Source organism: Scardinius erythrophthalmus (genome assembly GCF_964197995.2).
Source record: "Scardinius erythrophthalmus genome assembly, chromosome: 6".
NCBI classification, from domain to species: Eukaryota; Metazoa; Chordata; class Actinopteri; order Cypriniformes; family Leuciscidae; genus Scardinius; species Scardinius erythrophthalmus.
Window position 1 is genome coordinate 48,399,942 of NC_138226.1, and position 14,935 is coordinate 48,414,876.

General features: G+C 39.9%; 1 protein-coding gene across 1 annotated transcript; it reads left to right on the plus strand.

Annotated features, from left to right (window-relative positions):
* Positions 1 to 981: 981 nt before the first annotated feature.
* On the plus strand, positions 982 to 4,065 carry LOC308691874 (uncharacterized protein; the record flags this gene model as incomplete). Its single annotated transcript, XM_081367435.1, has 5 exons — positions 982 to 1,008; positions 1,542 to 1,697; positions 2,607 to 2,772; positions 2,839 to 2,918; positions 3,781 to 4,065. The coding sequence occupies 5 exons, from the start codon at positions 982 to 984 to the stop codon at positions 4,063 to 4,065; spliced, it is 714 nt and encodes a 237-aa protein (XP_081223561.1).
* Between the last annotated feature and the right edge of the window lie 10,870 nt (positions 4,066 to 14,935).

Sequence of the window (14,935 nt, forward strand, 5' to 3'; positions counted from 1 at the left end):
GTGTGTAATTTCGATGTGTTTCTTCCCGCTCCCTGACAGGATGACGTTTTCCCTGAGACTGATTCGAAGGTAGGCCTATTTGCGCATACATAAAACTATTTTAGGTAACGTTAGCAGCTAGCCAAAACAAAATCTCAAGTATTAGGCTATGTATCGTTGTTGTTCTAAAAAGGTGGGAGATTAGCACTATCTCATTTAATGGTCTTAACGTTAACGTTATATAACTCTAACCCATTTGTAGTTTTCAAGCAATTTCTTCCCGCTCCTATCACCTCAGAGAGTCCATTTTGTTCAGAGCTTTCACAAACATCCAACGGTAAGTTAACTTAAGTAAATTCATTAATTAATATGATATGTAACGTTTCTAAAATAAAATTTTTTTGCTTCATTGCTTTCTTTTTATGTGGTCTGGTATCCAGTGACAGTGAGGTAATGTTAAAGTTAGACAAGATTGTGGTATTTTCAGGTTAAAGCTAACGTTATCACCTCAGTTCGACGACAGAGAGTCCATTTTGTTCGGAAATTTCACAAAAATCCTATGGTAACGTTAAGTGAATTCATTAATTATTATGATATGTAACTAGGGCTGGGCGATATATCGATATAAAAAATATATCGATATATTTTAAAACGCGATACGGAATGAAACCATATCGCATATATCGATATAGTTCAAATTTGCGCTATGATCCTTGCTCCGAGTGAGCTGCGGACTTTGTACCTGCATCTATCATCTGCAGTTCTGACGCCTCCGTCTCAACAATCTAGTGTACAGCGCGACACTCACATCAGATGTTAACGCAGAGTAACGGGACACTGCAGTTCAGTGAGTTTAAAGTTCATTATTTGCACGTGCTTTGAAGGCTTCCCGGTTATTCATGTCATTCACTGCTGATGAGCTGTTCTAACTAACATGCGCAGTTTGCTTTTAACTAACGTTGTGCATTATGTGTAGCTAACAATATTATCTGCTTCTCAGATATGACTGAACAGTGGACTACCACAGAGGTGTGCCAGTGGCTCGACGAAGTGTCCTTGGGACATACGAAACCGGCATTTATCGGTCAGTAAAATGGGATGGAATATGTTTTCCAGTGCTCATATTGTCCTATTAAAAAGGCAACGCATGACAAGCTTTTAAAGCATCTTCAGCTGTACCATGAAAATGAGATTTTCACATAAAACTAAATGTTACTCTTCTGTTTTATGACAAACTGCTACTTTTATAATTACCTTTTAAATTGACAAACATCATATGTGTAGTTCAGGGCACAGTTCAGATGGAGTACAAACATAAGTTGTCTATCGTCATTGACTACCGTACATATTTCTTACAAAATAAGGTCCCATGAGCTGGAAGCGGAGGGGCGAGTCGGGACTTAGGCTTTCTATATGGGACCTTTAAAATAACTGGTTATAGCAGTAGTATGCATATTGCAATGCAAAATGTGTATTCGTGATTTTTTTGTTAATATTGTGCAGCCATACTTTGTAATACTGTGCACATGCTGATATTTGCATCTGTTTTTTTTTCCTGCAAGGCTTCAGCCAGTGTTGAGGATGATGAACACGACATTGCTTTGGTGCATTTAGAGGAAGATGCCAGAATGAAAGAGAAGCACTCATCTTCCATTGCTAGCGGTAAACGACTGTCCAGAAATGATGAGGAGCCTATGTGCAGCAAAACCAAGATGCCGGTAACCGTTTTATGCTTTTCTCCCCAAGATCAAGAAAATGTTTATTTGTTGATTCACGACCACTTTAAAATAACTGGTTATATCAGAAATATGCATATTGCAGAATGTGTATTTGTAATTTTTCATTAATATTGTGCAGCCATACTTTATAATACTGTGCACTAGTGTTGTCACAATACCAGAATTATTGTTTTGATACTGATACCAAGTCAAGAATTGCTATTTCTATACTTTTCCTGAAAAGGGAGAAACACTCTCAAATATCTTTGCTGTGCTTTATTTTAAAATCGTGACAAATTTCTAATCGTGTAACACTTGTCGGCCAAGTGTTTCGCCAGGTTCGATACTTCTGAAGTATTGTGCACCATACAACATACTGTCCACATATGCTGATACTTGAATCTTCTGTTTTTTTTTTTTGCAAGGCTTCAGACAATGTTTAGGATGATGGGGAAGATGAGCACAGCATTGCTCAACATGTTAAATGCATTCAGATAGAGGCAAAAAAGCTAAGACCAAATTTGGACCTCATAAGGCAGAGGCTCAAAAGAACAAAAAAATACAGGGCGGAGTACATTTCCCAGCATTCCACCAAAGAGGTTCTTTGTCAGTTCCCCTGCTTTCGTCAACCAATTTTTGTAAGTGGTAGTGGTTGCTTTTTTTTTCTTCCAAGGGTTAAGTTAGCCATGGTATGGTACATTAGTGTTAACTATGTTTCAACAGTTCTTTTTAAGAACTGTAGGATGCAAACAATTGTAGGATGAAAGAAATCAAATGCTTCTTGAATGGCCTGGGGGAGAGTAAATAATAAAACAAAAAAATTTAATAATGGTTAGAAATTCATCCATGCTAAAATTGAAGACCATGATTCTGCATCTTCACTTTTCTTATCTGTCTTTTATTTATCAGCTTCTGGAAGAAATGAAGAACTCCACACACACTGACGTTGACAAATGTGTCCTCACAAATCTGAGAAAACTTTCTGATCAAATTGTGGAAAAGGCCCCAAATACGGACTTCAAACAAATGTTGAAGCTGACATTGGCTTCATGTGAGACAGAAGTGGAGAGAAATGGTATGTATTTATTAACATAATTTAATTCACTAATACCTTTAATTATAATCATGTATATGTTTTTAGGCCAGATGGTTAATGCTGCCATCCTACTTCTGCCATCTCTTTTTAAAGAAAAGGAGTCAGCACTCTATGTCCTGGATCAGGTAACTTTTACATAGAAAGAATATTCAAAATCACACAGGGGCCCTATTTGATATTTCATCCTAAATATCATCCTATTATCCTATTATACAGTTAATTCAGTTTGGTTGTGCCTTATATTAAGTGGCTTTAACTATTATATACTAAAGTACTATTATGTATTATGAACATCGAAATTAATAAATTGACACAATCAAACTTATTCTGTACATACATGTTTTTACATTGTACTTAATATTTTAAAAATACCTGCATGTAATTGACCGTTCGCAGGGAGCTTGATTGACAGGTGATCTGACCAATCATACTTCGCCATCCGCCATTTTGTCCGACAACTCAGTCAGAAGAGATGGGAGATTAACATGGGAGGATTTAAATTTGAGAAACGGAGTGTACTAAAGTCTTTCCGCGGATAAACAACATCCCTTCTTATCTTCTTTCATGTTTATTTAATGCTATAACTGAACTAGAAGGAAGAGATGATTGGTTCACGAGCAGCTTTAATTGATGCTCTACAGCGAGGTGACACACACATAAAAAACCCACAAAACGGTATTTATTGTTTACATTTCTTTTTAAAAATGTTCAAATATGAAAGGTGAGCCTTTGTTTCATATGTTTACTATCAAAAGTAACCGAAAAGTAACCTGGTCTGTCCTGTCTGTCAGCGTGTTGTCAGTCTCCTCTCTGCTCCGCGATGTATTTTACCTGCATTATAACATCGAGTGGGCATGAGAGCGGCGTAGCTTGTCGGGCGTGGCGACAGTAACTAAGGGGGGCGGGTCTTTGCGAACGGTCAATTACAGCTGTAATATTAATATTCCTAAACACCTCTTACCCAAATACCCATATTTGTTTTCACAGGATCCTCCAAACCCAACCCCGACCATCGTCCTAAAGGACTGTGAAAATGGGAACCCTTTAGCCAGTGGCAGCGTTTCCATTAGGATGGATGGAGAGGACATGGTTGACGATGATGGCGGCATTGACGTTTCCCTGGGTGTTAGCCTGCTCTACTCCCTGTATCACATTTATAATGTTGCTTACCCAAAGTGCCTGAGAAGGACAATGGCGTTTCTGGAGGCTTTTGTCTTTAAAAAGAGTGGACCAGTCCCTATTTGTGTGAAGAGAGTTTATAATTCCCTGTAGTAGAGTTCTGTTTATGCTATTTCTCTTACAATTAAAGGGATAGCTCACTCAAAAAAGAAAATTATCATTTACTCACCAGCAGCCATCAACTGTCACCAACATTTTTCAAAATATTCTGTAGTGTTCAACAGAAAAAAGACAGGTTGTGCAGGTTTTGAACAACTTGGGGGAGAGTAAATGATTACAGTTTTCATTTTTGGGTGAGCTATCTCTTTAATTGTAACAGAAACCAGCCATTGTTAACCATATTCTCTCCATCCATCCATATGTATCTCTCTTTTAATTCTTTAATTTGCTGTTTTCATTTGGATTGGATTGATTATTGTAGAGTCTGGTTTGTTGTTGAGTCTGGTTTCTGAAATCTGTACAGCGTAATTGTATTATTGTATAAAAGTCATGTATAAAATGCCATATTTGTTTTTTGACACGAATGAAACCAAAGATAGAAGTACATATAGTGTTCAAAAGATCATACTAATTTGTTCATCTGAGGACCTTTATACAGTGCATGTAGTTGTAAAGACTGTAAGTCTTGCCCTCAGAGCCTTGTTTTTATTAATTAATTATTAATTATTTTATTTTTTTATTAATGATCTGATGTATTATTGTGGAGTCTGCTTATTTCTGCTCCGTTTCTGTGGTCTTCATGTTTTAAATAAGACGTATTATAATTACAATTTTAATGAAATGTAAAATGAAATGTAAAATGAAATGTATGAATACATTTGGCCATAGGCCATAGAAATAAAAAAAATTTAATTCCTGCATTTTCTTTGTATGTTTGTTTAGTATGGGTGTCATAAAGAACCTTTTCATAAATGGTTCTACAAAGAACCTAATAAAGTGACATGAAGAACTGTTAGAGGTTCTTTAAAGAACCTTTGAGAAGGGTTCTTTGCAGCACCAAAAAAGGTTCTTTAAGGCACAAAAAAAAAATAGGTTCTTCAAGGAACCTTTCAGTAAAAGGTTCTTTGGGGAACCCAAAAAGGTTCTTCTATGGCATCGCTGTGAAACCCCCTTTTTGGTTCTTCCTGGCACCTTTATTTTTAAGAGTGTATGTATTTTTGCCGATAACAATAGTTCCACCAATCAACTATCGGTGCCGATTAATCGGCAAAACCGATGAATCGGTCGACCTCTACCAGCTGACACCCCATCAAGAATTGAGCCATATTGCTGTGAACGGCTGACGGAAGGGTAGAGGAATGGAGGTTGGGATGAAAGGATGTGTGTGAGTGGGGTTTTGAGCAGATTGTGAGCCCGGAGAAGAATGATGAAATGAGAAAGATCAGATGACTGGATGAGCTGGGCTAGATCTACGAATTATCGGCTAAAACGTAGCGAATGTGTTGGGTAGCCGAAGCTGGCAGAGTCGGTGGCGCAGCTGTCGCTAACTTTATGGGTTGTTGCTAGATGTCAAGATGTAGGGTATTGGGGCAGACAGGGAGGGAGGGTGGGGGAGGGAATGAGGGGGAAAAGGACCATTAAATAAAGATGGAGGTTGAAGGAGTCCAGATTGGCTGGATGAGGTATCTGGACGGGAGAGTTAAGCGGCGGTCACACTACACCTCTCTTTCCATTAATTTTCTGGAGGGATGGATGGAGGGAGGGATAAGATAATATTAGATAGGCTTTATGGTCCTGAAGGAAATTTGTCTTGGACACACAATATAATACTGCTGTTTAAATATACGACATACATACAATACTATATAATACAACATCCTATCAACATATCACATACAATACATTCATAAGTTCTAAACCAATTAAATTACACACTGGCCATTGTGCAACCCACCTCTGATCACTATAATAAAGGAAGGAAACATTTTTACCTAAATGGGTACCTTGCCATTTAATGCCTTAATGGACAGAGGGACAAAGGAGATCTTAAAGCGGTTGAGTGACTGAGAGACTCTGGAGCGTCGAGGGAAGAAGCTGGTCCTCAGGGTGAAGGACATGAGCAGGTCAGAATTAACTTTCTGTCTTTGTTTTGTCAAAAAGAGCCTGAAGTGTGGGATGCTGCATGACTCCCATAATCTTCATGGCTCTTGGTGTTAGCCGTGTAATCTGAGCTTTCAGTTGAACACTAAGATTGCCAAACCAGGCTGAAATACCGTACAGCAGAATGCTCTCAATCACAGCATGGTGGAAGAGAAGCAGCACTTTCTGGTTAACACCAAAGACCCTCAGCCTACGAAGAAAATATAGTGGCTGTTGGACCCCAGTACAGACGTTTTTTACCTGAACACTACATGTCAGTTTATTATCAATGTAGATGCCCAGATATCTGTAGGGTCCACCTGGGCTATTTGTTGATTGTTAATGACCACAGGTGAGTGGTCTCCAAAAGACTTGGGATCAAACACCATCTCCACTCTTTTCTTCGTATTAATGGTAAGAAAATGGGTGTCACACCACTGGACAAAATCCTGAACCTCATATTTATATTTAACTACATCTGATGTATCTAATATGAGACCCAGGATAGCTGTGTCATCAGAGAACCTAATCATATAATTATTAACAGTACTGCATGTGCATTCATTGGTGAATAATGTGAAGAGGACTGGAGAGCCGACGCACCAGTCCTGATGGCCAGTCCCTAACCGGCTGACTACGACTGGTCAGAAATGTTGAGATGTTAGTATGCAACTAATAAGGATCTAACTGTGGGCCGACATCTAGCTTTACTTTGCTCATATTGAGCTTTTCCATGCACTTCATGTCAACAGAAGTTAAGGCAATAGGCCTAAGATCATTACTCTCCTGTGGGCAGGGCTTCTTAGGGACAGGTATAAAAACGGCCTTTTCCCATTGTGCCGGTTCAGCGTGAGACTGACCTCTGGGAAACGGGGCACCAGGCTGGGGTCAGTTCATCTGCACATGTTTTTAACAGAAAAGCAGAGATGCCGTCTGGACCTGTGGCCTTGTTTACATTGATTAGCTTGAAGACCTTGTTGATGGATTTAGGGTTAATCTCTAACCTATCAGCATCATCATTAATAATACTGTAAAGCACCATATCACATTCAACCCAGAAATCATAATCGCCAAACATCTGGTAAAAATAAGTCAACTCATTTGCTTTTGTCAGTTCAGCTATGACATGCAAGGGTTTCCCTGTCGGTTTCATACTATATTTGTTGCTATCCTCATTGAGTCCCATAGTTTTTTAGAGTTAGTTAAAAGTATATATATATATATATATATATTTTTTTTTTAAATGACAGATCATTTCGCTAGATAATACTCAGCTGGGAATGTGCAGAGCCCTTTGAAACTGCATTGATTTGGACTTCAACAATTTGGTGACCGACCATTGTGTGGAGAAAAATCCTGAAATGTTTTCTTCAAAAAACTTAATTTCTTTTCCACTGAAGAACGAAAGACATTTACATCTTGGATGGCATTGGGGTGAGTAAATTATCAGGAAATTTTCATTTTGTGGTGAACTTATCCTTTTAAAGGTGCATTAAGCAAGTCTCTGAGTTTTTGCAGAACTATGCCCCCTCTGGCGGCAAGCGAAACTGCAACCAGAAGTGTGCACGCTCATGGACAAAAGTTTTCTTTTTTTTATCTTACGTGGAGTTTGCGTTGGTGTTTGAAATGAACTACAAGCAGGTCTCTTACAATGCATCTTCTACGGAGAATGGCGGCGAATACACAAACCTGCCAGACATAGCCAGGTGAGCGTGCCGTGAACACGCATGACGTCACGCCCAGTCTAAAATTCCGGCCCGAATCCCTCTTATTTATTTTACTTTACAGGATTATAGAGACAATCTCAGTGATCAGAGAAGGGCTCATTCAGCCCATCAGGCAATTGTTTAAGCATGTATGGGTTAGAAAACAGGTATTTTTAACATGAAAAGTTGCTTAATGCACCTTTAAAGCTTTGCCTATAGGATAAAATAAAAATAATAATGAGAAGAAATAAAACAAACAGTAGGGAAAAAAAGAGAAAATAATATGTTAACATTAAAAGATAGCCATAAAAATAATGGCCAACTATTTGGCATTTTAAGTTAGTTTGGTTATGGTTAGAAAAAGGAACACACACCAAACCACAGCAAGTGCAGTGTACGTTGTAGTGAAGTGTTGGTGGATGAAGGTCACCAGGGCTGATTCATATTAAGCTGAAAGAACCGAGTGACTATTACATCAGCTATGATTTAGAGACTTGTATGAGAACGGCAGACGTGTGTCTACAGTCGGAGAGGCTGGGAAGACCAGAATCTCTCCTAAAAGAGAAAGATGTCCTGTGAAATCCATTTAATCTGACTCCTCAAATTGAAATCATTTAAACTTACCGTTGTGAATCGGGGTAAAGCAAGGAGACAGTGTTGATTTTGATCATGTATTTGCTCAATAGTTGAATTTTGTTTATTTTTAACCAAAACATCTTCCATGCTGCAGCTTTAAATTCCATCATGAAAGTCTGCACATGACTTCCTCTTTCACATGGATTTCATTTGATTAATTACTGCGTACTGCGTAAGTATCTTACGCTATGGGGAAATCTCTTTTCCGCGAGATACTGAAGCCAAAAATTATCCTTTAATTTTGAAATAATGTAAAACGCGTTGCGGCAGCATGCAGACATAGGCAAGGCGGCTCGCGTGCCTATTGGCTGCCCTGCGGCAACTGCAGCAGCCAATCGAGAGAGGCCCTCGTGACTTCAGATCCAATGGGGGCGCTTTTGATTAGGGATGGGACGAAATATCGTTTGACAAAATATCGCGATACAAAACGTGACGAAACGCATCAAGGTCGAAAAAAATGGATCGCGAAATAAAGATAGATGGCACTGCTGCATGATTTGCGTAGTATATAAATATTTAGTGTATTATCCACAACTTTCCTGCGAGTCTTAATGGGCGTCGCCATGACACTCGATACTTCCTGTTGCCGGTATCTCAGTTCCGGTTTAGCGTAACGCTCAATGAAGCTTGCACACAAGGGATACTCGTGCCGCGGTACAAACGGGTGAAACTGATTACTGACAAGTAGTAATGCAGACAGATAACCACTGGCTCCGTGTGGCTCAACGTGTCTCGATCTATGCAGAAAGAGTGTTTCTTGTAACGCTAGAAAAAACTGCAGAACAACTGTATATATATTTTAAAGTGGCATGTTTATTGTTTTCAATAATGTGAAAATTAATTTGAGAATTAGGCTAACTTGAATGTGCAGCAATTTGTACAAATAAGAGAGTATGTAGGCCTACTATATTTGTTGTAGCCATTAAATAAGAGCATTTAGTTTCATATTTGTTCAAATATTATAATGTAATTTTTTCCATCTAGTTGATTATGAAAAGTGAACACCATGATCATCTTCATCTTTGCAGCTGACACTGACACAGAAAACACTAGTTTATTAATAAAAATCAATGCATGCATGTCACTGGATTTACAAATGCACATCTTGCCTATTGCACGCACACTCGGCACACATATGATGTCGAAATAATGAGATATTGTGTTGAAATAACATTATTAATAATAAATCTTTAATAATATTTGATTGAATGCCGAATGTTGTGCTTGTTCAATTTAATAAAATTAATACTTTAATTGTGATCATTAAAATAATTGAATATTAAATATTAAGTGGCCAATTTTTGCTCATTTATTAAAAGTATTTTTATATATAATATATCTAGCATCCCCTCAGCACATGTTAAAAAATTATCTGGCGCCGCCCCTGGTTATAACGGCCCACGTATTAAAAATGGTTGGGTCTAAATCGGGCTCGGGCTCATAATTACAGTTAATGTGTCGGGCCGGGCTCGGACACAACGGGCTCAGGTAGGGTCGTGCTTGATGTTTTGGGCCCGATCTAAGCTCTACTCGTCATTACCCAAGCAAGTTGTTTGGGCTTGTTGAGGCTCTCCGATAGCAGTATCTTCAGGCTAACGTAAACCGGAAGTTCGTTACCGGCTTGTTCTACGTTGCCATAGCGATCACGGGAAAGGTCAGAGTTCGGGAAAGTCGTGGATATGTGTGTGTATGTGGGGCAGACATACAGTCTATGGTGGCAGGCTGGCAGCACCATCTGCTGATCAAGCAGGGTAAAACTAAATGAAAAAAAAAATGATATCCGGGGAACAGTGCGGTACGTCGTCACGTCAAGACAGCGCATGTTGCAACTTGCAACAACAACACTGCAGTCTACAGCGAGCTAACAAATATTAGCATTAGCACCAACTGCCTTGCCCCCAAACAGCCGACCATGGAGTCAAATGAGGTCGAAATTGAGGACGCTCCACCTGGATACAAGTCATATGTCTGGCAGTATTTTGGCTTTCTCATTAAAAAAGACAAAGACGGCAATAGAGTAACTAACAAGACTAAGACTGTGTAAGCCAGAGTATGTGTGCGGTGCGGAGTGGGAGCGGAGTTGCGTGATTTTGCCAGGTGCGAGGAGCGGATTTTTTAAATGTCGGAGCGTTGTGATTTTCTCTCGCTCCAAAACGCTCCACTATCGCTCAATTACCAATCACGAGCCAGGAGTCCCCGGACCAAACCACTGTCAGGCGATGGAGGGGGACTCAAAATGTTTCTAATCATATTTTGCATTTGTTTGCATTTGTATTGTTTTATTAGTACTTTCACAAACATTTATATAGTATATATCATGTAATTAATTTAGAATCACATGATTATAATTATATTTTTACCGACCACCTCGCGATTTCCACCTGTGCATCTCCATTATATGATGGACGATTTTATAAGTTGGTAATAAGCAGTAAGCACAGGTAAAGAGAGACAGAAAAATTGAGTTTCTGAAATATAACCGTGAAGAAGGGGAAAAAATATATAAATGTATAGTAAAAGGTAGTGATGACAAAGGAGAATGCGAGTGCGGGGAGGTGATTACAACGTCAAAAGATTCCTTGTTCAATCCTAAAATGCACGTGTCAAGGAAACACGATAAAGTTTTTCGCTCACACGTGGAAAAAAAATCTGAAGGTCGGTATTATTCAGCTTGAACAACCTAAACCACCAACGCAGAATTAATACATTTGTGAATTGGCATTTAGGCTACTTATTATTTACATTTATTTTCAGCGCCATAATATGTTCAATTTACATTTTTTTGCAGAGAAAAAAATCACAGGAAACATGTAAAGAGACACAGAGCAGTAAATTTAAAGGCTTCTTTCAACAAAGAACGACAAAAATAAATATTTCACAGAAGAGGAAGAGTGAACTAGACCAGGCTTTCTTTAAAATGATCTACATGGACTATGAGCCACTCACCAAAGGAGAAAGAAAAGGGATGCGCTATTTTGCGAACATTGCACAGCCTGGCTACACCCCACCTTGCTACAGCACGGTCCGTGACACACTCATGCCACATGCTTTATTAGAGTTGGAGAATAAATTGTGCATTCTGCTACAGAACTGCAATGGACTCTCAGTGGCCCTTGACATTTGGACGAGCCGACGAGGTCACAGTTTTCTGGGTATCGTGGGAAGTTTTGTAGATGAGGACTTTCAAGGCCACACTGTTCTGCTGAGTTGTGAACACATTCAGGGACACCACACAGCGAAGCACATTTATGAAAAATATGAGGAGGTCCTGAGACGCTGGAATATTCAGCGTGGTGTGATCAGAGTAGTAACTGATAGCGCCAGCAATATGGTAAAAGCCTTCGATCTGCCTGGTTTTAGCGAATTCGGGGATCAGCTGGACCAAGATCTCGGGGACAGGGAGACAGATGGTGAGGGTGATGCTCCAGATGTTGCACTCCTGCAGCTCCATGCAGACCAGCTGGCCATCCAATTGAACATGATGGTAGAGAACTACGTCACAAAATCAAATCTTCACCTAAGATGTCCGATCCACTTACTCCAACTTGCAATTAAAGACGCAATCGCGAAGCACAATGCAATCAATTCAATGATCAACAAGGTTGGAAAAGTAGTCTAAACAGTGAGAAAAAGCACAGAACACAGAGGAAATCGACAAATTAGGTGTTCGTCCCACAACTGCATGCGCAGCCAGATGGAACGGTCAGTTGCGGATGATCGAGTCGGTGCTGAAAATGTTTGAGAAGGACACACGGTGGCAAAACAGGCTGACGTCAATCACAGATGATGGGAAAATCACATGCAATGATGTCCTCCTTCTTAAAGGCTTAGTGAGAGTACTCACACCATTTGCTGAACTGACAGACAGTTTACAAAAGGAGCTGGGAAACCTAGGGATGATCCTACCGGCAGTTGCAGAAATACACAGAATGATGTCTGATGTTTCCAGTGACACTCCACTGGAAATAGCCGCATTCGCAGAAACTCTAGCTGAGAACTTTGAGACTCCTTATCAAAGATTTTATGACGACACTCACGTTATTCTGGCTGCATTATTAGATCCACGCTTCAAGAACGAGTGGATTGCAAGAGATGAAAAGGCAAGTAATTAATTACACAAAGGCATAGCATTCAGAAATTAACCATTGTTTATTAAAATAAAATAAAAAATAAAATGTATGCTAGCTAACAATAATGCTTAAAATAATACAGTAGGCCTACATGTATGAAAACTCATTATTATTATAAATTATCATAGCTAATTGTATTGTTCTTGTAGGTTCAAGGCAAACAGATTGAGATCCGGGAGTTGTTAGTTCATCAAACAGAACTTCTCTGCAGTGTAAATAAAACAGTAACATCCCTTTCCCTTGTCGCTGTCCCTGACCCTGTCCCTGAGCCATCGAGCGCAAAAAAAAGTCAAGTCAATGTTCCAGTCATACGCAACTGTGACCTGTTCGTCTTCTACAACACTAGACGTAAAAGGAGAAGTCGAGCAATACCTTGGAATGCCAAGATTGAACACCGAAGTTGACGACGTCCTTCGCTTCTGGAAAGAAAATTCTAATGTACTGCCACAACTTTCACAAATTGCCAGACGCATATTTAGCATTCCCAGCGGCTCGGCCAGCGTGGAAAGGGTGTTTTCTATTGCTGGTCTGATGTCCAGCAATAATCGCATGTGCTTGGCACCTGCCACTCTGCAAAAGCTCGTTTTTCTAATAGTTAACGCAGCACTGGAGATATAGCTTCGCTAATAAAAATTATGTTCAATCAGACAGCATTTTTTTCTGTTCATTGTAGGCCTATTTCTCAATATTAATATAGGCTAAAAGTTGGCTAAAAGAGATCTTTATTTTTTCGTTTGGCAATTTGTTTAACTTCATATTTTAGTTTGTGATTTATTTATTTTATTTAATGTAATGTTTTTCGTTTGATAATTTAATATAATGTTTTTCAATTGATAATTTATTCAATTTAGCCTCATTCAACAGTTTTTTTTTTTTTTTTTTTTTTTGCTTTGTTTAAAAGTGAGTTATTGGTTTGGGGCTGTTCGGTGTTCAAAATTCCAATAAAGTATGGATGTTCTTCTCTTAGTACTGCGTAGTCGTTTTACACTACATGCATCTTCTGATCAGAGCTAGGTGTTTAAAAAAAAAAATTACAGTGGAGCGAAAACGGAGCTAGACGTATAAGGACGGAGTGGGGGAGCGAGCGAGGAGCGGAAAATTGTACACCCAGAGCGGAGCTTGAGTGGAGTAATTATGAAATGCTTTGAGCGTGGAGCGCAAATTCTTCCCGCTCAGCTCCGCTCACATACTCTGGTGTAAGCAATGCCATGCTGTCATTCCGTACACCACATCCAACACATCAAACCACCTTCAACGTCACCATAAAAATGTGAAGACGGCCCCGGAGAAAACGAGCCTACCGAAGGGACTGCTGACCATGAAACAAGCGCTGACACCAACTCTACCTCCGTCAAGTCCGCGTGCAAAACAGATAACCAGGCTCATTGGCGAATTCATAGCGCACTATATGGCTCCATTTAACATGGTAGAGAACAGAAAATTCATCCAAATGTTCAATATGCTGGAGCCCAAGTTTAAGATGCCATGTCGAGGACATTTTTCAGAGAAGGCAATCCCGGAAATTTACAATGAAACCAAACAAAGCGTGAAAGAGTATCTTAAAAAATGCCGACTGTGTCGCCCTGACCACCGACAGCTGGAGCTTGCGTGCAACACAGAGTTATATAACCATCACGGCAGAAGTCATCAACGAGAAATGGGAGAGAAAAAGCTTTGTGTTGCAAACTCGTGAGCTAAGTGAAAGTCATACTGGTGTTAACATAGCTCACGTGTTGAGTGAGTGGGAGCTAACGAGGCCACAAACAACCATTGCTTGTGTCACAGACAACGCGAGCAACATGGACATTGCTGTGAGAGAGAGCGGTCTCCACCCTCACATCAAGTGCTTAGCGCATGTTGTGAATCTGCCAGTAAGCGAGGCTTGGCTGTATCCCGCGTCGTGTGCGAAGAATAACTACATTCTTTCACAAGAGCACCACGGCCACCGCCGTCCTGACCAACAAGCAAACCCAGTTCCCTTTCGAATGGTCACTTCGTATTGCGTAGCTATACGCAGTGGGGAAACTCCTTTTCCTCGATTTACTTGTTCCCTATCTCAGGGAACTGAGGTTACGAAAGTAACCGAGTAGTTAGAGCTGCCTCGGCATAAACTCATCACCGATGTCCCGGCCAGGTGGAATAGCACATACGACATGCTGGCGCGCTACCTGGAGCAACAAGCAGCTGTCTCAGCAGCACTGAGCTGCCCAGGAATCCGAAGGAATGCGAGAGAAATTGACACTCTGGATTACACTGATATATCAGATGTCGAGGACATGGTGAAACTGCTTAAGCCACTGAAGACAGCCACAACAGTTGTCTGTGATGAAAAAGAGCCCACTGTTTCACTGATAATGCCACTGAAGCTCATGATCGAGCAAAGCATGTCACCAGACAAAAATGACACACAGA